Source organism: Gigantopelta aegis, chromosome 4, assembly GCF_016097555.1.
Source record: "Gigantopelta aegis isolate Gae_Host chromosome 4, Gae_host_genome, whole genome shotgun sequence".
NCBI lineage: Eukaryota > Metazoa > Mollusca > Gastropoda > Neomphalida > Peltospiridae > Gigantopelta > Gigantopelta aegis.
The window spans coordinates 10,204,720-10,230,631 of NC_054702.1; the positions used below are offsets into that span (position 1 = coordinate 10,204,720).

The 25,912-nt window shown below is 39.8% G+C and overlaps 1 protein-coding gene across 1 annotated transcript in view; it reads right to left on the reverse strand.

Annotated features, from left to right (window-relative positions):
- Window positions 1-25,912, reverse strand: part of LOC121372645 (nuclear pore complex protein Nup205-like) — a 74,202-nt gene that overhangs the window by 27,710 nt on the left and 20,580 nt on the right. Inside the window, exons 17-24 of the mRNA XM_041499087.1 lie at window positions 23,016-23,198; window positions 19,687-19,744; window positions 18,533-18,722; window positions 17,716-17,836; window positions 17,039-17,141; window positions 6,776-6,925; window positions 1,337-1,576; window positions 500-643 (exon numbers count right to left, since the gene is read on the reverse strand). Of these exons, the coding sequence (XP_041355021.1) occupies window positions 500-643; window positions 1,337-1,576; window positions 6,776-6,925; window positions 17,039-17,141; window positions 17,716-17,836; window positions 18,533-18,722; window positions 19,687-19,744; window positions 23,016-23,198 (1,189 nt within the window). The remainder of the gene's footprint in view (window positions 1-499; window positions 644-1,336; window positions 1,577-6,775; window positions 6,926-17,038; window positions 17,142-17,715; window positions 17,837-18,532; window positions 18,723-19,686; window positions 19,745-23,015; window positions 23,199-25,912) is intronic.

The following is a 25,912-nucleotide window of genomic DNA, read 5'->3' on the forward strand; positions in this document are numbered from 1 at the left end:
TTTTAAACATGCAAGCTCAAGTTTTTGAATAATGCTAAAATATTACTTTTCAAATCAATAAAAGGCAACATTTAATAATACTGTCATAAATAATTCAGCATAATATTTTACCTATTTTTTTGCCATAAGAAATATTAAAGCAAAAAGAAGTTTTGAAATATATTAAAATGATATTAATATAATGATTTGTAAGTATATAAAAACCCAATACATTATAACTGGCTGATGTTAATAGCACCTGTCTGACCTGTGGTCTGTTCCTCGTCTGTGTCACTGAGCAGCAGTTTGAGAAGTCGTTGGGTGTGAGATCACTGTCTATCTATATAACAATACATTATAACTGGCTGATGTTAATACAGAACTAGAACCTGTCTGACCTGTGGTCTGTTCCTCGTCTGTGTCACTGAGCAGCAGTTTGAGAAGTCGCTGGGTCTGAGATCGCTGTCTATTTATATAACAATACATTATAACTGGCTGATGTTAATAGAACCTGTCTGACCTGTGGTCTGTTCCTCGTCTGTGTCACTGAGCAACAGTTTGAGAAGTCGCTGGGTCTGAGATCGCTGTCTGTTCAACGCCGTGATCCTCAGCTCGATCGCAATCGTCTTCAACAACCACGACTGATGGTTACTCAGAGACACACCTGAATAACACACAGATGGTTAGAATAAAAAAAATTACAGTACTGCACTATTTTTCATTTCTTCATTTGAATGTATTTAATTTTGCGGGACATACCTTTAATATGATGGATGGAAAGCTAAATAATGAATAAATAAATAAAAAAAATTGTGTTAAAACATGTTAATGTAAAAACATTAACAAGTTCTGGTTATTATTCCTCGACATAATCTAAGAAATTACATACATAGTTATATATATTATCACCCGAGGACCTTAATCCTTTTTAGTGTTGAAATTCTTCTCCACCTTTCCCTGCTAATACCAAGTATTATGAGGAGTGCTATTCTTCCCAGCCTCAATATTTTAAGGTGTGTAATTCCACCCCCTGCCTTTGTATTTTGTTCAGTTCAGGGGTTTTTTCCACTATCCTGGATTATTCAAACCTTAACGTCTGTCGACTACATAAACAAATCACAACTGGTTTATCACTCTCCCATTCACTCCAAACCCTTTCCTGTCCTGGACGGAGGAGCCTGCATGGGCCGACACTTGTGTCCATGACAGGCGTGCCCTACATCAGCTAGCTCTGAATATGCATCCCTTCCTTTGTATTTTGTGTAGTACAATTTTTTTCACTATCCTGGATTATTCAAACCCTGAAGTGTGTCGACTACATAAACAAACCACAGTTGGTTTCTCCCCACAAACTGACCTGCCTCCTGTGACCTGAACGGCAGGTGATGCAGCTGTTTGAAGAGGAAGTCGGTGCGGATGAATCGTAGAAATGGCGCCGACGTGTCCTTGTTAGCAGCGAGTACGTACACCAGGTGATAGGAGAGTTCCGCTAGTCTGGGCGACTCCGTCAGACACACCGGTCCGCGGCGTGTCCCGATACCGTTGTCAAGGAGAGTCAGGATGGAATGAAGGCATGTTTTCGGTGATCCCATGATTCCTGAACAGTAATTAATCAATATTTAACGGCACTTCAACATTAACAAAAACATTACCTATTGGGAGTTGTATAAATAAATGTAAAGCATGTTCTCATTAATAAATAAAAAGTTTGTTTTGTTTAATGAATCCACTAGAGCACATTGATTAATTAATCATCAGCTATTGGATGTCAAACATTTGGTAACGTTAATAAAAAGATTCAAAAAGTACTTACTCATTAAAAAGTAAAGCAGAAATATTTCAACATAAAACTATTTTATCTAAACATAAATTTAAAACGAAAGACAACTCTCAGCAAGAACAGATCTTTTGTATCACTCCAACTACAAACATATAAGGTTAGCTCCAACAATAGGATCATTACTATCATATACGGTTAGCTCCAACAATAGGATCATTACTATCATATAAGGTTAGCTCCAACAATAGGATCATTACTGGGTGTATACTACCAAATCAAATCCCATAGACAACAATAGTAACATATGTGGCTAAAACTCCTACCTGTAACGTATCAATCGACATAGACGCCACGGATATAAATACTACCACCCCTCACCCTTAAAGTGAATCACAAAAAAGTGGGTGTCAAGCTGCTCATTTCTGAGATAATGGGTAGCGTCTACGACTACCCTAGTTCCGCACAAAATTTGAGTACTTTTTTTTACAGGTACCCCATACATGTTCCAAGCACAAGGCTACTTGACACAGTGGTACTAGATGAAATAAAACTGCATACATTTTTAGCCCAGATGAAACTGATTTTTTTTACAACCAACACACTCACATTTATAACCAATCACAGGACTTGTGGTGTTCACTTCTCTATCAAAAGTTGGGTGCACCTCGAACTTTGACCCAGCCAGAAGTTATTTGGTTTAGTACTACACTGAAACTGTTGTTTCTACAGTGCAACCTAATATAATGTACACCTCATAAGGGATATATATTGTATACAGTTTTGTACAAATGCAATATGTCATATTAAACAACAAAATGTTTTTAAATAAAACTCCTGAAGATATTTACTGTCAGTTGGGTGTGTGTACTCAGGTATATATGTAGAGACAACAAAGATAGTCAGAGTACCTCTACTCCTTTAAAGTATTTCATTAAAACACATGCACTTGACTGACCCCTAGATTAGGAGACCTGAACAGGTACATCAAAGAAATATCAGTAGTAAAAAAATACACTGTCTGAGGAAAGAAACACAAACATGACTGTACCTGTATGAAGTAATAACTTAATGTCCTGGACATTAGTTTTGGGAGGAAATCCTGTATGCAGGGTGTGGCCGTCTTCAAGTTACCAGGTGTGGGAATTTCAAATCCATCGGCCATGCTGATTTTCATAATGAACCATCAAAACCATTGGGAGCCACCCATATTCCTGACTATATTTTATTTGTAGCCTACTGTAGTTGGAGCTTTTAATATTTGTGATATCTGGAATTATCATCCAGCTTTCACACATTTATTTTTGATTAATTACTGAAAAAAACTATTTTTAAATGACATAATTACCCGAACATCTATTTTATTGCATTATTTTCTAATCCAGATCAGTACAATATGTATATTGGATGTATTCCTACAATCAATAATCCAGCATTTTATTTAGCTAGTAACATTGTGTAATACAGCTTTAACAATAAAATAAATTATCCACTTACTCCAAGGCAGATAATCAAATCTGAAAAAAATTGGTTCTGAATCCAGTATAAACCTAAAATGGTCTTCATGAGAGCAAACTAAGTGATTATTAAAAAAAATATTTGATCTGGAGATCTAAAGGTATTGTTAACAAGATTATTGTTATGTATAACTAAGAACAGAAGGCACAATAGTGACAACAAATTTAATTATGTCTTTGGTGAAGTTTTTCTTTAAATTTATTTTAAATTTTGCATAAAACTACAAATTTGTCTAAAATATAACTTAGCACTCTATAAATATGTCAAAATGACAATAAAAATCAAGTTCTTTACAAATTTGAGTTTTCAGAATTTCATACATGAAAAATTAACTATGTTAATGGAAACTAAAGACATTAACCCACTATTGACACATGTTATTTTTAATATAAAAATAAATTGGTATTAAACTCTTAATTCAGGTTGCCTATATATAACACCATATTTAAGAGCAGTTGTATGGCAAGTCAAATACCATGTAAAAAGAAATTATTGAAATATTTACAGTATGAATTATAGGCCAAAACCAACTTTTCCTCAGTGCTAACTTTGATTCAAACTCCATTCAGAGATTAGTGTCAAGGTCAAGGTCATTGTGAACTTGTGTGGTCCAGTGACGGCTAATTAATCAACCAGTATAGTTTAATTAAATAAAATCACAAAATCATAATATTTTTTATTATGCACTGAATATATGCTATAGGGTGTATACTACCAAATCAAATCCCATAGACGACAATAGTAACATATGTGGCTAAAATTCCTACCTGCAACGTATCAATCGACATAGACGCCACGGATATAAATACTACCACCCCTCACCCTTAAAGTGAATCACAAAAAAGTGGGTGTCAAGCTGCTCATTTCTGAGATAATGGGTAGCGTCTACGACTACCCTAGTTCCGCACAAAATTTGAGTACTTTTTTTTACAGGTACCCCATACATGTTCCAAGCACAAGGCTACTTGACACAGTGGTACTAGATGAAATAAAACTGCATACATTTTTAGCCCAGATGAAACTGATTTTTTTTACAACCAACACACTCACATTTATAACCAATCACAGGACTTGTGGTGTTCACTTCTCTATCAAAAGTTGGGTGCACCTCGAACTTTGACCCAGCCAGAAGTTATTTGGTTTAGTACTACACTGAAACTGTTGTTTCTACAGTGCAACCTAATATAATGTACACCTCATAAGGGATATATATTGTATACAGTTTTGTACAAATGCAATATGTCATATTAAACAACAAAATGGTTTTAAATAAAACTCCTGAAGATATTTACTGTCAGTTGGGTGTGTGTACTCAGGTATATATGTAGAGACAACAAAGATAGTCAGAGTACCTCTACTCCTTTAAAGTATTTCATTAAAACACATGCACTTGACTGACCCCTAGATTAGGAGACCTGAACAGGTACATCAAAGAAATATCAGTAGTAAAAAAATACACTGTCTGAGGAAAGAAACACAAACATGACTGTACCTGTATGAAGTAATAACTTAATGTCCTGGACATTAGTTTTGGGAGGAAATCCTGTATGCAGGGTGTGGCCGTCTTCAAGTTACCAGGTGTGGGAATTTCAAATCCATCGGCCATGCTGATTTTCATAATGAACCATCAAAACCATTGGGAGCCACCCATATTCCTGACTATATTTTATTTGTAGCCTACTGTAGTTGGAGCTTTTAATATTTGTGATATCTGGAATTATCATCCAGCTTTCACACATTTATTTTTGATTAATTACTGAAAAAACCTATTTTTAAATGACATAATTACCCGAACATCTATTTTATTGCATTATTTTCTAATCCAGATCAGTACAATATGTATATTGGATGTATTCCTACAATCAATAATCCAGCATTTTATTTAGCTAGTAACATTGTGTAATACAGCTTTAACAATAAAATAAATTATCCACTTACTCCAAGGCAGATAATCAAATCTGAAAAAATTGGTTCTGAATCCAGTATAAACCTAAAATGGTCTTCATGAGAGCAAACTAAGTGATTATTAAAAAAAATATTTGATCTGGAGATCTAAAGGTATTGTTAACAAGATTATTGTTATGTATAACTAAGAACAGAAGGCACAATAGTGACAACAAATTTAATTATGTCTTTGGTGAAGTTTTTCTTTAAATTTATTTTAAATTTTGCATAAAACTACAAATTTGTCTAAAATATAACTTAGCACTCTATAAATATGTCAAAATGACAATAAAAATCAAGTTCTTTACAAATTTGAGTTTTCAGAATTTCATACATGAAAAATTAACTATGTTAATGGAAACTAAAGACATTAACCCACTATTGACACATGTTATTTTTAATATAAAAATAAATTGGTATTAAACTCTTAATTCAGGTTGCCTATATATAACACCATATTTAAGAGCAGTTGTATGGCAAGTCAAATACCATGTAAAAAGAAATTATTGAAATATTTACAGTATGAATTATAGGCCAAAACCAACTTTTCCTCAGTGCTAACTTTGATTCAAACTCCATTCAGAGATTAGTGTCAAGGTCAAGGTCATTGTGAACTTGTGTGGTCCAGTGACGGCTAATTAATCAACCAGTATAGTTTAATTAAATAAAATCACAAAATCATAATATTTTTTATTATGCACTGAATATATGCTATAGGGTGTATACTACCAAATCAAATCCCATAGACGACAATAGTAACATATGTGGCTAAAATTCCTACCTGCAACGTATCAATCGACATAGACGCCACGGATATAAATACTACCACCCCTCACCCTTAAAGTGAATCACAAAAAAGTGGGTGTCACGCTGCTCATTTCTGAGATAACGGGGAGCGTCTATGACTACCCTAGTTCCAAACAAAATTTGAGTACTTTTTTTTACAGGTACCCCATACATGTTCCAAGCACAAGGCTACTTGAAACAGTGGTACTAGATGAAATAAAACTGCATACATTTTTAGCCCAGATGAAACTGATTTTTTTTGACAACCAACACACTCACATTTATAACCAATCACATGACTTGTGGTGTTCACTTCTCTATCAAAAGTTGGGTGCACCTCGAACTTTGACCCAGCCAGAAGTTATTTGGTTTAGTACTACCTATAATCATATTTTTTCTCGACTATCCCATTTTTATTCTATCTACTCTCTACCTTTTATTACTTGTATATTAAAAAATATTAATTATGTTAAATATTTTATGCCATTAGCCATTGTTATTATGCTTTAGATATATATGATTATGAATATTGTCTGATGTCCATCTTGTTTAGGAGAGCACTTATACAGGCTCTGCCTGTTGTGTAATCCTTTTGATTCTTTTTTGATCAATAAAATATCTCAAAACAAAAACTACAAACATAGATACTTGATAGATATTGTATGACAAGCTCCCCACATTTAACTTTACAAAGATCAAAGAATGATAGAAAACTCACTGGGATCCTTAAAGTTAACTTTACAAAGATCAAAGAATGATAAGGAAACTCACCAGGATTCTGAAGGTTAGTTCTGTGCACTGGCTTCCTAACCTCGAATCCAAGCATCCAGTGGGCGAGGTTTGGTGCCGGCTGATTCATGGCATGTAGCAACAATTGAATGATATGCTGTCTCGCCAGATTGCGCACCTCGGATGTCGTTGCTTCAACAAGTGTAAGAGAGAAACTTAAAATGTACATTCCTAAACAGTTAAATATATACATATATATCTTGAAATAAATAAATGGCAATTATTTACATTTGACAGATGAGAATGGAGCACAGTAAAAAAACATTTTAATTTCACGGCAAAAATGACAGTAAGAGTGCCATAGAATGAGTATGAAAAAAATTATCAACATAAGTAAAACTGATAAAGGTTTTAAAGTTTGCTGTAATCAGATTTGGAGAAAACTTGGGGTGTTTTCTCTTTTATAGATACATTACCTGTCCTCAAACAAGTGCATCTCCCCCCCCACGCAAGTGGTCTGGTCCGAACATCCCAACAGGCAATGGGATGGCCTAAATTCTTCTATTGCAAACTGCTCTCTAGTTCCGGTCACATGACTGTAACTTCCTTCTTTTTTCCCTGAGCGCATCGCACGGAGAACAGGAAGCGGGGAGGCCCGGGCGGGATGAAAACTTCAAGTTTTCTCCATTTCTATAGACATTACCTGTCCTCAAACAAGTGCAGCATTCAACAGATGGTGGTGGGTGCCGAGATCCGTAGATGCTTGTGATAACTCCCCAACCGGAAAGAGGCTGACTAGTGGAAGAATAAGGCCAACCTTGGTAAGCTCTCCTCCTAGGGATGCCCGTCACAGACCAATGCAGGTGATGTTAGTAACAACAACCAGAATGGTGGCATCCATCAAAAGTGGCAGGTACGGCTCCCAGAACAGGGACAAGGAGGCGGCTGCCACATCTCATGCTGGTTCTGACAGGGTGGGAAGTCGTAGCCACCAGGGATGCAGGTGTTAGGTAACCCTCACGTATTGAAGTGTTATAGTTTTTCAATAACAAGCGACAACCTAATGAGGTGCATCCGTCAGAACAGAACAAGCCCCCCGAGTGTTTTCTGTCTAGTACACCAAAGAACTGTTAGTTCAATAACGACAACAAATAACCACATGCAGTGCAGGGTAAAGGTTATCGAGACAAAAGTTCCGGCACCAGTGCGTGAACTGTGCAAAAGAACAAAAGTCTAAGCAATCCTCACCTGTCGATTCGATGGACATCTCGGTATGCAGCCCAGAATCAGACAGACATCAACGGCGACGAGGACGGCTTGTATTCAACAGAGTCTGTGCAGCAACAACCGGACCCAGATGATGGAACCCCTCAACGTCTTCTGTGGAGACATCCCTCAGATAATAGTTGGCGAAGATGGAGTCCGTAGCCCAGAAACAGCCAGTGATGATGTGCTGAATGGATGTGTTGCAGTGCAGGGACATCGTGGCAGCCAAGGCACAGAGTTCATGCGGATTGGAAGCAGACGGAGCAGGTAAACCCTCCTTCTGATAGGCAGTCAGGATAGAAGACCGGATCCAGGTGGCCACCGTGTTCTTGGTAATATCCCTCAACTGACTCTGGTTACAGGAGAGGAAAAGTCTTTTGCGATGTTGTCGAAAAGATCTGGTCCTCTCGATGTACTGGTGCAGGGCTCTAACAGGGCACAACGCCAAGTCCTCAACGTCCGCCGGACCAACGATAGAGGAGAGGGCCTGCACAACATACGAACGAGGCGCTTGGTCTGGTAACTTATTCTTTGCAACAAAGTTCATGAGTAACCCCAAGTTGACTGCACGCCGATCTCGGTGAAAACGTACCAAGTCTACATCAAGAGCATGAAGTTCTGAGACACGGGCAGCCGTGGCGAAACCGAGTAAAAACACCGTCTTCCGCGTCAAATCTTGCAGGGAAGAGGATTCGATCGGCTCATAAGGTGCGGTCGATAACGCTCGTAACACCAGATTCAGGTCCCATCTTGGTGGCCGAAACCGGTGTACTTGATCTTCAAGGCGAAACCCTTTGATCATCTTATGGATCTCAGGAATACCCGATAACTTCGTTCCAGTAGTGACATCACGAACAGTAGCGATGACCGAAACGTACCCAGCGATGGTAGACCCCTTCAATCGTAAAGTGGTCCGCAGATATAGCAAAAAATGAGCAAGACGAGGTATCTGGATCGTCTGAGGTTTGAGTTTTTGCCGGACACACCATCGGTGAAAGCAAAGCCATCTGACGTTGTAAGCCGCAGTAGTAGATGATCTGTGCGCTTTCAAAATGGCCGCCGTAGACTGTGAAGAAAAACCTTTCTTCCTCAAACTCTTGGAGATAAAGTCCACGCGTGCAGTTGGAACAACTGCGGACGTGGATGGTATAGTCTTGATGTGGGATGCAGCAACAGATGATCCCAGTCTGGCAGCGGTAAAGGATGTGGATCGGCAAGACGTATTAGATCTGGATACCACATCCTGGATGGCCACATCGGAGCAATGAGTAACAAACGACAATGGTACAGCTGAACCCTCTGCAGCACCCTTGGAAGGAGGATTGGTGGAGGAAAAGCGTATGCGTCCATCTGTTCCCAGCTGATGGCCAATGCGTCGAGATCCAGAGCTTCGGGATCCGGCACCGGAGACACGTAAACCCTCAGCTGATGGTTGAATCGTGTGGCGAAAAGATCGATGTTTGGTGTCCAAAGTCTGTCGCACACCCATCGAAATGCTTCCGGGTGGAGCATCCACTCCGTCGGCTGTAGAGACGACGGCCAGGACAATGTGTCGGCTAGTACATTGGAAACCCCTGGAATATGACGAGCCCGAAGTTGCAATGGAATTTCGTCGACCAGCTTGTAGAGACGATAAGTCAACTGCAGCAGACTGCTGGAGTGAGTTCCGCCCTGACGATTGATGTAAGCCGCCGCAGTAGTACTGTCTGTGGCCACCATGAGAGAGGCTTCCGTCAACATCTGTCGCCAATGAAGGATAGCGTAGTAGACTGCCAACAACTCTAGCAGGTTGATGTGGAGTCCGAGTTCGCCGGGAGACCACAGCCCTGAAGTAGTCTGGTTGCTTAGATGGGCTCCCCAACCTTTCAGTGACGCGTCGACGAACAGGTGATGAGTGGCTATGAAGGCCCGCATAGAGACACCTTCTAAGACGTTCGATCAGAGCTGCCACCACTGCAGGCTGGAGCGTAGATCGTCCGGGAGTGAGATGATCAAGTCCGGATTGTTGAAACGAACAAACGGGTTGAGAAACATCTGCAAGCGCCGCAACTGGAGACGACCTCTGAGTGTCAAATCCTGGGCGGAAGTGAGGAGACCCAGGAGACTCTGCCAACCGCGGAAGGTCATTGGAGCGGTGAGGGCTATGGCAATCATGGTCTGGATCTTCTCCCAACGGTCTAAAGGAACTTGAACGAGGCCCAGGTCGGGTCGAAGCCAAGCGCCTATGAACTGTAGAGACTGCGTGGGAGCCAGTCGAGATTTCTCGATGCTGATAATCCAACCCAGCTGCTTGAGAAAGTCCATGATGAAGGCAACATGTGCAGTCAGCCCTGTCTTGCTGTGACACCTCATCAGGCAATCGTCGAGGTACGGGTAAAAGGATATACCTCTGCAATGCAGGAAGCGTGACATCGGAGTCGTGATTCTGGTGAACAGCCATGGCGCTATGGATATCCCAAAGGGCAGGACTGTCCATTCGTAATGCCGACCCTGTAGCACGAACCGCAGGTAGTGATGAAAATCGGCATGCATCGGAACGTGCAGGTAGGCGTCCTTGAGATCTAGCAAGGCAAGCCAATCCCCCGGTCTGATCACAGCTATGACATCTCGCAACGTTAACATCTTGAAGGTCGGAGGAGGAGACAGGTAGTGGTCGTTGAAAACCGCCAAGTTGTGGATCATTCGCAGCTCCGGAGAATCTTTCTTCGGTACGAGAAAGATGTCCCGAGTTAAAGCCAGGTGTTAAGTGTGCTTCCGAAATGCTGCGAACGGCTACCTTCTCCACCAGCTTGTTGACGGACTCCTGTAGAACCTTGACTTGCGCGACGGAATGCCGCAGTTCTCGAGGTGAAGTGGTCAATGGAGGGATGGCAGACAATTGCAGACGATACCCTGTCTTCAAGATCGACGTGACAAACGGATCTTGGCAAAGTGTCTGCCAGTTTCGCCAATAACGGCGAAGTCGACCGGTGTGGTACACACCGGAAGCGTCAAAACCGAATCGTTGTTCTGGTTCAAAATCAGGGGCGGGCGTAGGTTGAAGCAATCTGAGCAGTCCACGATCTGTTGGCTGGCGTCAACGTCGACCAGGCTTCCCCTGGGTCCGAGCTGGAGGACCGGATGGTCGTCTGACCGGAAACCGTCGAGAAGGTTGACCTCGAAAGGAACCTTTCCCGCGCTTAGATGGTGGTTGTGGAGTGAATGTAGACTTTCGCTTCGTGGATTCCAACGTCGAAATAAGTTGCAACGCTTTGACAGTTGCTGTCGACTGTTGGTCCTTATCATTGGCCTTCACCACATCAGAAACCTTGCCTGCAAACAGCTTCGTTGCGGACCACGGTTGAGCTAACAGCTCCTTCTTATGCTGGAAATCCAAAGTGGACTTTTTCAGATAAGCCTGGCGACGGTATTGCATCAACATCGAGGACATCGAAGTCACCGAAGACGTCAGGAAAGCTAGCATCTGCGCCGATTGCTGAAACAGCGCGTAGCACCGTGCATCTTTTGCCTGGGTGGCCATCGCAGCAAGGAAAACGTCCAAGTAAGATAACACAAACAAGCAACGTCTCTGGGCAGTATCCATGGCTTGTACTTGTTTGTCCGTCAAATCCACGGTTGACGACTTCCCAAGACGGTGAACATCTTCATCCAAAGACGGAGCTCCATCTGTAAAGGGCATGTCAAACACCGGATACATACGGTGACTCCAAGACGGGAAGGCGACGAAGGATGCTGTCTCTTTAAAGGTGCGGTCTAAATCTGTCGCCACCTCGGATACAAGTGTACCGGCTGCCAAGGAACGGATCACCACATCTTCCGGAGGGACATCAGTCGCTATCATCGGTGTCGGTCCCTTCTTGGACGGCGTTGGTGGATGTGGCAAGGACGGCAACATGTCATAGACGGCCGCCAAGCAATCCCTCACAGTCATATGGTCAGGAGAGTCAGGCTCATCAATGATGGAAACCGCTGTAGGCGCTGCATCTCCAAAGTCTCGAAGCACTCGAGCACAGGCCGAAACAGAAGCCACTGGTGAACCGGACCGTGGACGGTTCCGTCGAGAACCCTCGGAAGCCTCAATAGAAGGTCTGCGCTGCCGATCCACGGAACCCGTAGGGAGCCGTGCAGGTCGTGGGGAACGCCGAAGATGACTTCCCCGCTGAAGATCGGTGATCCTTGGAACGTCTAACTGATTGAGTCGGCTTGTCAGAGGGCTGCGTAGGAACCGCAGGCCTGTCATCTGAAGTCTTGCATCCTGGAGCCGCACCCCCCGAAAAGGGGACTGGAACCGGACCTGACCCCAAACCCGCCGGTTCTGGTAAGGCCGCCATCGACGCCATGGTCTCTTTCAGCATAGTGGGTAGCATCGAACGTAATACTTCTGCTACGAAGTCCGCAATTGACGGCAAAGATTCCACTTTCTTGGCACTCGCCGACACCACCTTCAAGTAAGCCGCGAACTCGACAGTAGACAGGCCCGAACACAGGTCGCATCTCGAAGAGAGGCTACACGGAACACGGCAACCCGACATAAATCATGAGGGTCGCCGCCTGCAGTGAACTTCTTACAGCGTAAACACGCTCGTACCTGTCGCTGAATATTAACATCCGACATGATAATAAGTTTTCAATCTGTGAAAGAGAAAGAAAAAGAATCCATGACACAAACACAAAGCCGGTCAACAAAGACGCCATTTTGCAAATGGCGTCCGACACGACGACCGGCAATATAACAATATTTCATGTAATTAACACTTGGCAAGTCAAGCGAAATACGCGAAAAAACATACGAAAGCTAACGAAAGCTAACGAAAATTAAGATGAAAAAACATTTCACTCAAACACAAAGCCAGTCAACAGAGACGCCATTTGCAAATGGCATCCGACACGACAACCGGCAATATAAACAACATTTCATGTAATTAAACGCTTGGAAAGTCAAGCGAAATAACGTGAAAAAGAACATACGAAAGCTAACGAAAACGAAGGTGAAAAACATTTCACCCAAACACGAATACAAAACCAAAGGTCTTATAAAAAAGTTGACTCCAAACAGAGCCAAGCAAAGGACGTCCAGACCCTTTAGCGAAGAGAAAAAGAAGGAAGTTACAGTTATGTGACCGGAACTAGAGAGCAGTATGCAGTAGAAGAATTTAGGCCATCCCATTGGCTGGTGGGATGTTCGGACCAGACCACTTGCGCGGGGGGGAGGTGCACTTGTTTGAGGACAGGTAATGTCTATAGAAACAACGGTTTACTAATGGTTTTTTATCTATAAATCTTAGTCTATGAAATTTATTACAAAGAAAACAAAAAGAATTTTTAGAAAGAATCCGTTTGTTTTGTTTAATGGACACCACTAGAGCACATTGATTTATTAATATTAGTATAGTATTGGAGCTATTGGATGTCAAAGATCTTGGTAATTAGCTACATTTATATAGACTCTTGTCAGCCAACCTACTCACCCAGTCCTATTGAAACCTAATCCTCATTTTACAGTCAATTTAGTGTGATTTCAACAGTTCATGTTACATTTTAGTGCACGTTCGTTCAATGCTTTTATGTTTACCCAACAAAAAATAAAATTTCAGTTCCGCATGAGGTCGGCAATCAAAGTATGAATTGACCTGTAGAGAGGAAACCCACATGTTCCCATTAGTAGCAAGGGATCTTTTATATGCACATCCTACCACTACAGAATAGCACATACCACAGCCTTTGATATACCAGTCGTGGTGCACTGCGGTTGAGCGAGAAAGAGCCCAATGAGCCCACCGATGAATATCGATCTTAGTGCGACTGCACATCAGGCGAATGCTTTACCACTGGACTACATTCCGCCCCTCAAAGAAAACAAATGTAGGCTGAAACTGAATGTGCTATTTGACAATCTACAGCAGTTTGTGTTCAGGTGGTGCTGCATGTCCTACAAATGTACAAAGCAATGGGTGCTAGGGACACATCTCCAGCAGGTGTTCTGTGTTGCTGCATGTCTACAAATGTAGGCTGAAACTGAATGGTGCTATTTGACAATCTACAGCCGTTAGTGAACATGGTGGGGGCATGTCTACAACGGTATGTTGAAACTGAATGGTTCCTATTTGAAAAAAAGGGAAAAAACCACTGTGAAAAAAAAAAACATGTCCCCCTATGTTTAGGCGAACTGAACGTGTTCTTGGGCCCCACTTGCCGGAGTCCCCACGGGGGGGGGAAAAAAAACAAATGTAGGCAAAAACTGACCGTTAGGAAAAAAAAATCTAAAAAATAGTTTCACGTGTACAGGTGCGTTGGCCAAGGAACGGATCACCACATCTTCCGGAGGGACATCAGTCGCTATCATCGGTGTCGGTCCCTTCTTGGACGGCGTTGGTGGATGTGGCAAGGACGGCAACATGTCATAGACGGCCGCCAAGCAATCCCTCATAGTCATATGGTCAGGAGAGTCAGGCTCATCAATGATGGAAACCGCTGTAGGCGCTGCATCTCCAAAGTCTCGAAGCACTCGAGCACAGGCTAATCGATCCGCCGAAACAGAAGCCACTGGTGAACCGGACCGTGGACGGTTCCGTCAAGAACCCTCGGAAGCCTCAATAGAAGGTCTGCGCTGCCGATCCACGGAACCCGTAGGGAGCCGTGCAGGTCGTGGGGAACGCCGAAGATGACTTCCCCGCTGAAGATCGGTGATCCTTGGAACGTCTAACTAATTGAGTCGGCTTGTCAGAGGGCTGCGTAGGAACCGCAGGCCTGTCATCTGAAGTCTTGCATCCTGGAGCCGCACCCCCCGAAAAGGGGACTGGAACCGGACCTGACCCCAAACCCGCCGGTTCTGGTAAGGCCGCCATCGACGCCATGGTCTCTTTCAGCATAGTGGGTAGCATCGAACGTAATACTTCTGCTACGAAGTCCGCAATTGACGGCAAAGATTCCACTTTCTTGGCACTCGCCGACACCACCTTCAAGTAAGCCGCGAACTCGACAGTAGACAGGCCCGAACACAGGTCGCATCTCGAAGAGAGGCTACACGGAACACGGCAACCCGGACATAAATCATGAGGGTCGCCGCCTGCAGTGAACTTCTTACAGCGTAAACACGCTCGTACCTGTCGCTGAATATTAACATCCGACATGATAATAAGTTTTCAATCTGTGAAAGAGAAAGAAAAAGAATCCATGACACAAACACAAAGCCGGTCAACAAAGACGCCATTTTGCAAATGGCGTCCGACACGACGACTGGCAATATAACAATATTTCATGTAATTAACACTTGGCAAGTCAAGCGAAATACGCGAAAAACATACGAAAGCTAACGAAAGCTAACGAAAATTAAGATGAAAAACATTTCACCCAAACACAAAGCCAGTCAACAGAGACGCCATTTTGCAAATGGCATCCGACACGACAACCGGCAATATAAACAACATTTCATGTAATTAAACGCTTGGAAAGTCAAGCGAAATACGTGAAAAGAACATACGAAAGCTAACGAAAACGAAGGTGAAAAACATTTCACCCAAACACGAATACAAAACCAAAGGTCTTATAAAAAAGTTGACTCCAAACAGAGCCAAGCAAAAGGACGTCCAGACCCTTTAGCGAAGAGAAAAAGAAGGAAGTTACAGTTATGTGACCGGAACTAGAGAGCAGTATGCAGTAGAAGAATTTAGGCCATCCCATTGGCTGTTGGGATGTTCGGACCAGACCACTTGCGCGGGGCGGAGGTGCACTTGTTTGAGGACAGGTAATGTCTATAGAAACAACGTTTTACTAATGGTTTTTTATCTATAAATCTTTAGTCTATGAAATATTATACAAAGAAAACAAAAAGAATTTTTAGAAAGAATCCGTTTGTTTTGTTTAATGACACCACTAGAGCACATTGATTTATTAATAATTAGTATAGCTATTGGATGTCAAAGATTTGGTAATTATGACATATATATGACTCTTGTCAGCCAACTACTCACCCAGTCCTATTGAAACCTAATCCTCATTTTACAGTCAATTTAGTGTGATTTCAACAGTTCATGTTACATTTTAGTGCACGTTCGTTCAATGCTTTTATGTTTACCCAACAAAAAATAAAATTTCAGTTCCGCATGAGGTCGGCAATCAAAGTATGAATTGACCTGTAGAGAGGAAACCCACATGTTCCCATTAGTAGCAAGGGATCTTTTATATGCACATCCTACAGACAGAATAGCACATACCACAGCCTTTGATATACCAGTCGTGGTGCACTGGGTTGAGCGAGAAAGAGCCCAATGAGCCCACCGATGAATATCGATCTTAGTGCGACTGCACATCAGGCGAATGCTTTACCACTGGACTACATTCCGCCCCTCAAAGAAAACAAATGTAGGCTGAAACTGAATGGTGCTATTTGACAATCTACAGCAGTTTGTGTTCAGGTGTTGCTGCATGTCTACAAATGTAGGCTGAAACTGAATGGTGCTATTTGACAATCTACAGCAGTTAGTGTTCAGGTGTTGCTGCATGTCTACAAATGTAGGCTGAAACTGAATGGTGCTATTTGCAATCTACAGCAGTTTGTGTTCTATGTCACAAATGTAGGCTGAAACTGAATGGTGCTATTTGACAATCTACAGCAGTTAGTGTTCAGGTGTTGCTGCATGTCTACAAATGTAGGCTGAAACTGAATGGTGCTATTTGACAATCTACAGCAGTTTGTGTTCAGGTGTTGCTGCATGTCTACAAATGTAGGCTGAAACTGAATGGTGCTATTTGACAATCTACAGCAGTTAGTGTTCAGGTGTTGCTGCATGTCTACAAATGTAGGCTGAAACTGAATGGTGCTATTTGACAATCTACAGCAGTTAGTGTTCGGGTGTTGCTGCATGTCTACAAATGTAGGCTGAAACTGAATGGTGCTATTTGACAATCTACAGCAGTTAGTGTTCAGGTGTTGCTGCATGTCTACAAATGTAGGCTGAAACTGAATGGTGCTATTTGACAATCTACAGCAGTTAGTGTTCATGTGTTGCTGCATGTCTACAACTGAATATACTCAATTACCAAATTCCACCATCTTCTGGTCAAGTTTTTCTTCAACCCTTATCTCAGGCTCATCATTTTCTAAGCACTCAACAAAACCGTGAAGTAAGTCGGAGCTTATTGTCTGAAATGAACAAATGGGACAGATATTTTTTAAAGTATTGAATTTTTTTAAACAAATTGATCACCGACATGTTCACGTCTTGAAATTTTTTTTTTTTTAGAATATTGTGTTAATTTTTCCTTAATGTGATTGTTTTTCCCCCCATGGATTGAAAAAAACTAAACTGAAAGAAATAAAGGCTCAAATCAACACTAATGGCAAAAAATTACTGCAACCAAAGTGGTTCATATCAATAGCGTTATGAAGTCAACTGTGTTACTGGCAGTCAATCTAACATTACTGACATTCAATCCATATCAATAGCGTTATGAAGTCAACTGTGTTACTGGCAGTCAATCTAACATTACTGACATTCAATCCATATCAATAGCGTTATGAAGTCAACTGTGTTACTGGCAGTCAATCTAACATTACTGACATTCAATCCATATCAATAGCGTTATGAAGTCAACTGTGATACTGGCAGTCAATCTAACATTACTGACATTCAATCCATATCAATAGCGTTACGAAGTCAACTGTGCTATTTGCAATATTTTGTTTTTGTTCCTTACAAATGTTTTAAATGGGTTACCTCCTCAGCAATAAACAATCCAACGAGTTCTGATTGGACAGGAGCGGACTGACACACGGAGTACAGGATCCTCACAGCGGACAGAGCGTGTTGAGGTAGGAACGTGTTGAACACAACGAACCTGTGGAAGAAACATAACACCTGCTATTCTGTCGATATTAATCGGTATAAAATTTACCTTTACACTCATTTCAACAAGCCTTTATGTGGCCAATAATCTTCTAGAAAATACACCCAATCTTTAAGAATTATATTCAAATTTAGTTCCAATTCTGAACAACAAAAAACTATAATACATGAGCAAGGCCCTATCTTTGCACAATGCAGTCAAATGGTCATTTGTCAAAATGGTGTTTGATTCCATGAATCTGTATCTTGTTTTAAAGCAGTTATCTGATAAGCACCTAACGAAATGATCAATGACCAATAATTCATTTAGATGTATTTTTAAAATCAATGTACAGCATAGCTTTGTTGTATGTTACTACCAACAATGAAACATGATTACATGTCACTGACTTGGTTCGTTATGTATTATGCCTCAAGACTGTAGCTAGCCGGACTAAGTACTAAACATTATATATCATGACCACTTATGTACCAGTCATGAACCACTGATTATAACGGGTGGGGGAGAGAAACAATCATGGGACCCACTGTACCTCTGGCAAGTGCTTACCATTGAGCTACATCACGTTTTGATGATCATTTCATCAAAGACTGAGAACAGTTTTCGTGTAGCACTAAAATTTGGAAGTTAAGGAAAACTCCAGCGGACTTTTGTCTAAAAAAGTCTAAAATTAAAATCTGGACTAACTTGGCCACGTTGATGAGGTGGTCAGCCTTCTTGCTTCGTGGGTTGATGCTGAGCAGCAGTCGGTCCATGGAGGCGACCATAACACCGGTTCCCGTGTCTCGGATCATCCGTTCAAACTGGTCCTCCTTCTCCAGCGTGCACTCCAACATCTTCAGACAGAACTCAGACGCCTTGTCCAGCCAGTCCTTGCCTGCAGTAGCATCACATTACTGTATTAACCGTGCATCAGGCAAGTAATATTATATTACTGCTATAATGGTGTATTATCACAGTTGCAACTACCACATTTCACTATATATTTACATTTATTTATAACTACATAATATTATAAATCTATCTAACCTACAATATCTGTATAATTAACTTGCAAAAATCGAAATTGTAATGTGATGCTTCTCGGTAAAAATATAAGTAAACAGTAAAAATTAATATTTACATTTATTTTTAACTACAAATTAATCTATTCAACCTATACTATTTGAGAAAACCAAAATTGTAATATGGTGTTACTCAGTAAAAAGATAAGAAAACAGTAGAAACTAATAAATACATTTATTTATAACTACAAATACAACTATCTAACCCATAATATTTGTATAATTAACTTGAAAATGTTTTTTTAATTGTAATATGGCGCTACACACTAATAATAAACAGTAAAAACTTCTCTTTTTTTTTTCTCTTTTTTTTTTTTAAAGCAGTAAAATCTACATAGCGTATTCATCAAAACTCCAATCAGTTATTTCCCTTTAATTAGTTAAGCACACACCCATTCTTTTTTTCCACAAATCTTCAACTTCAATTATAATTATAATTTATAATATGACCATTGATTATTTTATTTGAACCAAACTTATGTACAATGCTAACCTGAAAATAAAATTTAGGCTTATCAAAATATCCCAGCAAACAAATATTTTGATTGGTAAATTCCACACCAGCTTTGTTTTAAACAAAATATTCTGACTACATTACAGATTAATTTTATTGTTTAGAAGGTGTTCAATTTAGCTACCTAGTCTGAGCAAACCGTCTCCAACTTAAAAACATAACAAACTCTCTGCCGCTATTTTTTTTATAAAAGATGGTCTTGCTTTCCTGTAAGGCTAATATGTCGAGAAATTACTCTTTTTTTCTTTTTTTAAGTAACTCACCAAGTGAACTAGAGTACTGCTCATACTGCTTCACAGTATCATCAAGTAAATGAAGAATCTGAAAAAAGGAAATATGAGGAAAATATTGTGGGGTTTTTCTCTTAATTCCATTGATATTTCACCCAACTTCAGTACAATTTATGTACCACTGGACTACATCCCCCCTACCCTCCTCAAACTTGTTAAAGAGTTTATAGTATCATGGACCACCTTGCCCCTCACCTCTCATTTAGTGAACCTGTCAAGTTGTTTTCAAGTTGCACAACATGTATTTATCAAAGTCTACTCTCAAATATATATGACAGTGTGTCAAATGTTAAACACTGTTAAATGAACCGTTTTTAAGACATATTTTAAAAACTGTTTAAATGAAATTCCAACCAGTGTATCTGCATAATGGCTATCCTACACTTTACGATTGTGTTATAGATTCCCTATTGGACCATTGTTGGAGGCCATAGATATGGGACGATGCGCTGGACTGTAATTTGGAAATCGGAAGACGTAGCATGTCACCAGGCCCAAAATATTCTCTATGTCCCCTAAAACGATGCTTATCAAACACCAAGGGTGCAGAAAGTACTCGCCCGCTCGCCAAATGCCAGTAGAAATTCTGACAGACAAGTTAAAAAAAAGCAACTACCAGTCTGACGGGGGTTTTCTGACCAACTAATTTTATTAATTTATTTCATTATTTTACTTGTTTTGCATTGACTCCGTAAGTCAGCGTCAGCCATGCCAGAATTCCAAACAATTCCAACAAACAGTTCGTAATGATGACAAACTACACATGTACTGTATTGCCATTAGACTACTTCTGAGTTCTGAACTGTGCAAGCACGACATCCCAGAAACAGATTATAGCGGAAACAGAACCGTGCCAAAACGGCCCCAAACGAAAACGGAACAAAACTGGACAAAACGGAACCTAGCTTTGGCTCAAATGGCACTACAATTTATGGTTATATGGCTTAAATGGAAGCAAAAATTAAATGTATGGCTAAAACAGCATTACAACCATGCGTTGTTTACATGATTCAACATTTAATGATGGCAGGGCTCACGCGACCGGGCAAAGTAAGCCCAAACTTTGCTCTGACCAGCCTGACTTCACTGTGCTAGTCACTGTAAGGCGAAATCTGTGTCGCCTTTTTAAAAATAGCCATCACTGGCAATGTTGAATCACGGATAAGTGGTGAAGAACTTGAGGAGCACCTATTCATAGATAATAATTAAGTGTTAAGTATCTGAGAGTTTAAAGAGAAACTGGCGCCACAAAATCATGCAACAGGCTCACAAATAGACGGTCTAGCTCAGACAACACCCATGTCTGGTACTAATAGTTGGCCTAAAAAATATTCGTTTGGAGCAGCAGACCTCGACATGAAAAAAATGCGGGGTGTAATTAACTAATTTTACTTAGACTTTGTCATAATGAATAAATTCAACATACAAAACAGATGTCAAAGTTATAAAATAGTACAGGCAAACCTGTCCTAGTGGATGTTTAACTCATAATAAGCGGCGACCTATACACCCAGCGGCCATTTAAACTGGATCCCCAAGTCCCTAAAGTGTCCGTGTTAAGTGGCCACTGTAAATTCTTTAAAAAAAAAAAATTCTTGTAAACAACAGTGACAAGGTGCAGCAACAGGTAAGCAATTTCCACACCTTCACGGATACTAGTACCCATTCAGTCTGACAACTCCACACTTAACAGTGTATTAATTAAGAAACTGTGACGGTGGAACGCATTTAATTGCCTCTGGGTAATCTAAGCTTGACTGTGGTAGATTAACCTACTAGGACAATACTCTGCAAGGAGTAGGTGTTAAATGAACTGAGAAGACAAACTTGTAAGGAAATGAATTCTAAACGGTTAAATTAGTGCTTTTCAATTACATTTCATTATTTCTAAAGAAGGCGACATGTGGAAAGGTGATTAAAAAAAACCTCGTAGAGCACATATCCATCAATTAGCAGTACAGACGGTAACAAAAAAACAATAAATAAATAAAATAAAATACAGATTGTAAAAGTTGCACCTGTATTAAGATAACTTCATTTTGCGTATTTTAGTTTTGGGATTAAAAATTTAAGTCTTCCTGCTGTTAAAAACTTCGCCCTCTCTAAAGTTTGAGAGAAGTGACTTCACTCTATGATTTTGACCTCGCGTGAGGCCTGGATGGATGTTCAGACCAAACATTTTCAGGGTTTAACCCCGCCAACAACGTTATAGCTATATAAAAAAAAAAAACCAAGACCCACCAACCCCCACACACACACACAACAAAAACCAACCAACAACGAAAATGGTTCGTTTTGATAGTGATTCCGATTTAGACTCATTCCCCGGAAACGGGAGCCGATCAATGGTCAATATTTCCTTAAAATTATTTGTTTATGTGTGTTTTGAATAGATTCTTCTGTTAAATACTTGCGACATATCAAAATATTGGGGTTTGATTTCATTCGTTTTCCACATGATGTTGATCAATTACCAAGTGTCCGTAATATTGTTTTTGTTAATAATTATAATACATGTGTGTGTGTGTGTATGAGTATATATATGTATATTCGTGTGTGTGTGTGTCTGTCTGTCTGTCTGTCTGTCTGTCTGTCTGTCTGTCTGTCTGTGTGTATATATATATATATATATATATAAACTGAATCCCGTGGGCTCGAACCCCATCGGTGCTTGAGAAAGTGTCTGACCCATCGGGTAGTTCGACCTAATCATTCGGTCAATGTCGTATAAGTATACTCGGGACTTCGTTTATGGTTCGAGCGGTGTATTTGACACTTCCGCGTTCGACCCAACGAGATTCTACTGTATATATAAACAATAATAATTAATATCGTTCTATAGGCTGGCGGACTAGTAGAAATTCTGGCGGGCTAGTAAATTTTAGTTGGTAGCCTACTGGTCCGGCGGGCTAGTGAAATATTTCCATTTGTGCACCTTTGAAGACTGCTTCAATTTGAAACTATGATCATTAAGTGAAGGACAGCTTAACCTGTGACACCATTTAGAGCAGTGTGCTACAACAGAGACTAATACAGGTGTGCTACAACAGAGACTAATACAGGTGTGCTACAACAGAGACTAATACAGGTGTGCTACAACAGAGACTAATACAGGTGTGCTACAACAGAGACTAATACAGGTGTGGATTCAGATGGGGGCCCCAAGGGACCTCCCTATTTTTTGTCAAATAATATATATATTACAGAATACACCAAAAATGCAAAATCATCCTGTCCGCCTTTAAATTCTAATTTCAAAAACAACAACGGGTTTTGGGCCCCCTCTATTAAAAAATATTTACCATTTTGAGCAGGGTACTATCATTGAGCATGTACAACATGAGTGTGTGACCGGGGGGTTTGCTCGACGGGATCACGCCCCTTCCCTGCACCTCTACCAGCTCTTCCCTGAAATCCTCTTCGCTGATCTCGTGTTCTCTCAGTAGTTTACACAGAATGGTCAGACACAGAGCTGCAACCTGCCACTGAAATCAAACAATAACTCAAGAGAATTAAAGGCCGTATCTACCGAAAACTGATTCTGTGTCATTCACACGTGCATCCATAGATATTCATCTTAAGACATATCAAAAAATATTAAATGAAAATTAAAAAAGAAATAACTTGTGATATAAAATTCATAATTAATTTAGTTCTTGAAAAAAAAGAAGTAAATTAAAAAATTTTGTTTAAACTTGCAACGAAATGAAAATTTATAAATGCAACTATAAACCAAGTTTCATTTGGTGGCTTTCTAACTGTTGACGAATTTATGGTGAAGTATAATATAATAACAATTTTTTTAGATTATATGTCTTTAATTAAAGCAGTAAAATGTTTCATTGAAAAATATGGAAAATTAAATTGTCAAACCCTGAATTTTTTCCCTAATTATAAACCAGTTTATCCACAAAAGTTAAAGCAGATTTTAAAAGAGAAACAAGGTTGCAAGGAAATATATAAACTACTATGCAAAACATCACAAATACCAAAATCACAATTAGAATATCAGGAAAAAGGTTTTAACTATTCATTAAGGGAATGGAAAATATATTATAGCATACCCTTTAAATGTACCAGAGATAAAACTTTGCGGTGGTTTCAGTACAGAATATTGCATCGAATACTCGCAACTAACCATTTTTTATATACTATTCACTATATAGATACCAATAAATGTACTTTCTGTAATCTGCTGCCAGAGACAATGGAACACTTATTCTATGATTGTCATTTTGTTAAAAAACTATGGAAATATATTGCAAATTGGATAACAAATACTATGGGTGAACATATTACTTTTGATAAACTTATAGTTATCTTAGGTTTGCCTAATGAACAAAACAGCAGTGTAGTAAATTGGATGATTATTAATATAAAATATTATATTTATTCTATAAAAATGCAAAAACAAAAATTGAACTTACGATCATTACAACGGACAATTAAAAACAAATTAGAAATTCAAAGGTGTATTCTGCTTAAAAACTGTGAATACGAATATTTTGAAACATATTGGAAGAAATGGTATAATTTATTTATTGACAATTTTACATGAATTTTTTCAACTGTAGTTAAACATACTGGCTTAGAGACAAACATCAAAAGATAAAATTTGCAATCCGTTATTCTTTTCTTTCACTTCTGATATTTCGTTTTTCCCCTTTCTTCTTTCTTGCTCCCAGAAATAAGTAAAACTAATTACCAACATGTATGAAAACTGATGTACATGAATATTAGTGTGTGTGTGTGGGGGGGGGGGAGGGGGGGGGGAGTAGGTGAGTGGATGAGAAAGTTTTTTGAATGCAGTATATGTTTTAAACATGAACATTGTGTACATGTAAAAAGTCTGTACATAACGATCACCTGCCTATAACGACTACTATAAATCCCCCAATGCATTTCCTTCCTTATTTGACCTGTACATAACGGTCACCTGTCCATAACGGCCAACGGTCACTATTTTTCACCCCAAATCACAGGTTGAACCTGCTATAACGGTCACAAGATGATCGTCATGAAGACATTTTTTGGTTTATTTTTTGTCACTGGTTGTCTTTACTTTTTCAATCATCTTAAAAATTATAAATTAAATGTGTTTATATGGCCATGTCTGTAGCTTTGGGTTTATTTTCCGTCAAAGTAAAGTTCCATTGTAATTCTCTGATCGTAATTGAAAAACAAACAGGCACTCAATAACTTCTGTGACACACAGTTACTGGTGGTGTAATTCGATTGGCTCTCAGCATCCTCACTGAACAGTAGACTGTTCCCATTGGCTGTACATAATGTCATCTGTATGTATGGTCACTCTATTGAGTCTCGAGAAACAAAACAGATGAGGTATTATGTTAGGTGTCCGATTGTTTCTAACCAGAAATGATTGGTAAATAAACATGAACTGCTGAAGGTGGCGGTCATTAAAGATGTCCCGTGTTAGGATTATTTAATGAGTCATGATCTTATTCAGCTGTAATCAACGGTCATACTTCACTGAAGGATTAGCGGTGACATGTAACAAACATGAGTTAAACATGCCACATGGGTAATAACCTTCAATGAAACAAAATATTTTCTGCAAGTCAATGTCAATGTTTGTGAAATGTATTAACGAATACGTTTGCATGCAAAATGCCACCGAAAACTCGTACTGCTTTAACATTAGAACAGAGAATCGACGCTATTAACAAATCTGTGCGAAAGATCGCTGATCATTGGTGTAGGATGTTCTGGGATTAATTCTATTTTAAAAAGGAAAACTGATGTTCTGGCCGATTTTTACAATAATGTTTCAGCCGAAAGAAAAAAAGCAACAGGCAATGATGACATAAACAAGCTAGTGTGGGAATAGTTTAAAAATGCGACAGTTGTCATATGTTTTAATATATGGGTTCTAGTTTTGAACCTGTATATAAGAGTCACCTGTCTGTAATGGCCACTTTTGTCATGTCCCTTGGGTGGCCGTTATATACAGGTTTGACTGTATATGAAATATAATTAAAATATGTATACGTCAGTGAGCTCAGGGCACCTCAACACTGCCAAATATTTCTGGGGACAATAAAAAAAAAAATTAAAATAAAAAAATTAAAAAAAATTCATTTGTCTAGGATAGACAGTTTATGAGAAATGGAGTTAAATGCAAAAACACAACATTGAGCTATTTATAATGTAAAAGTTGATGTTGTTGCCATCACTG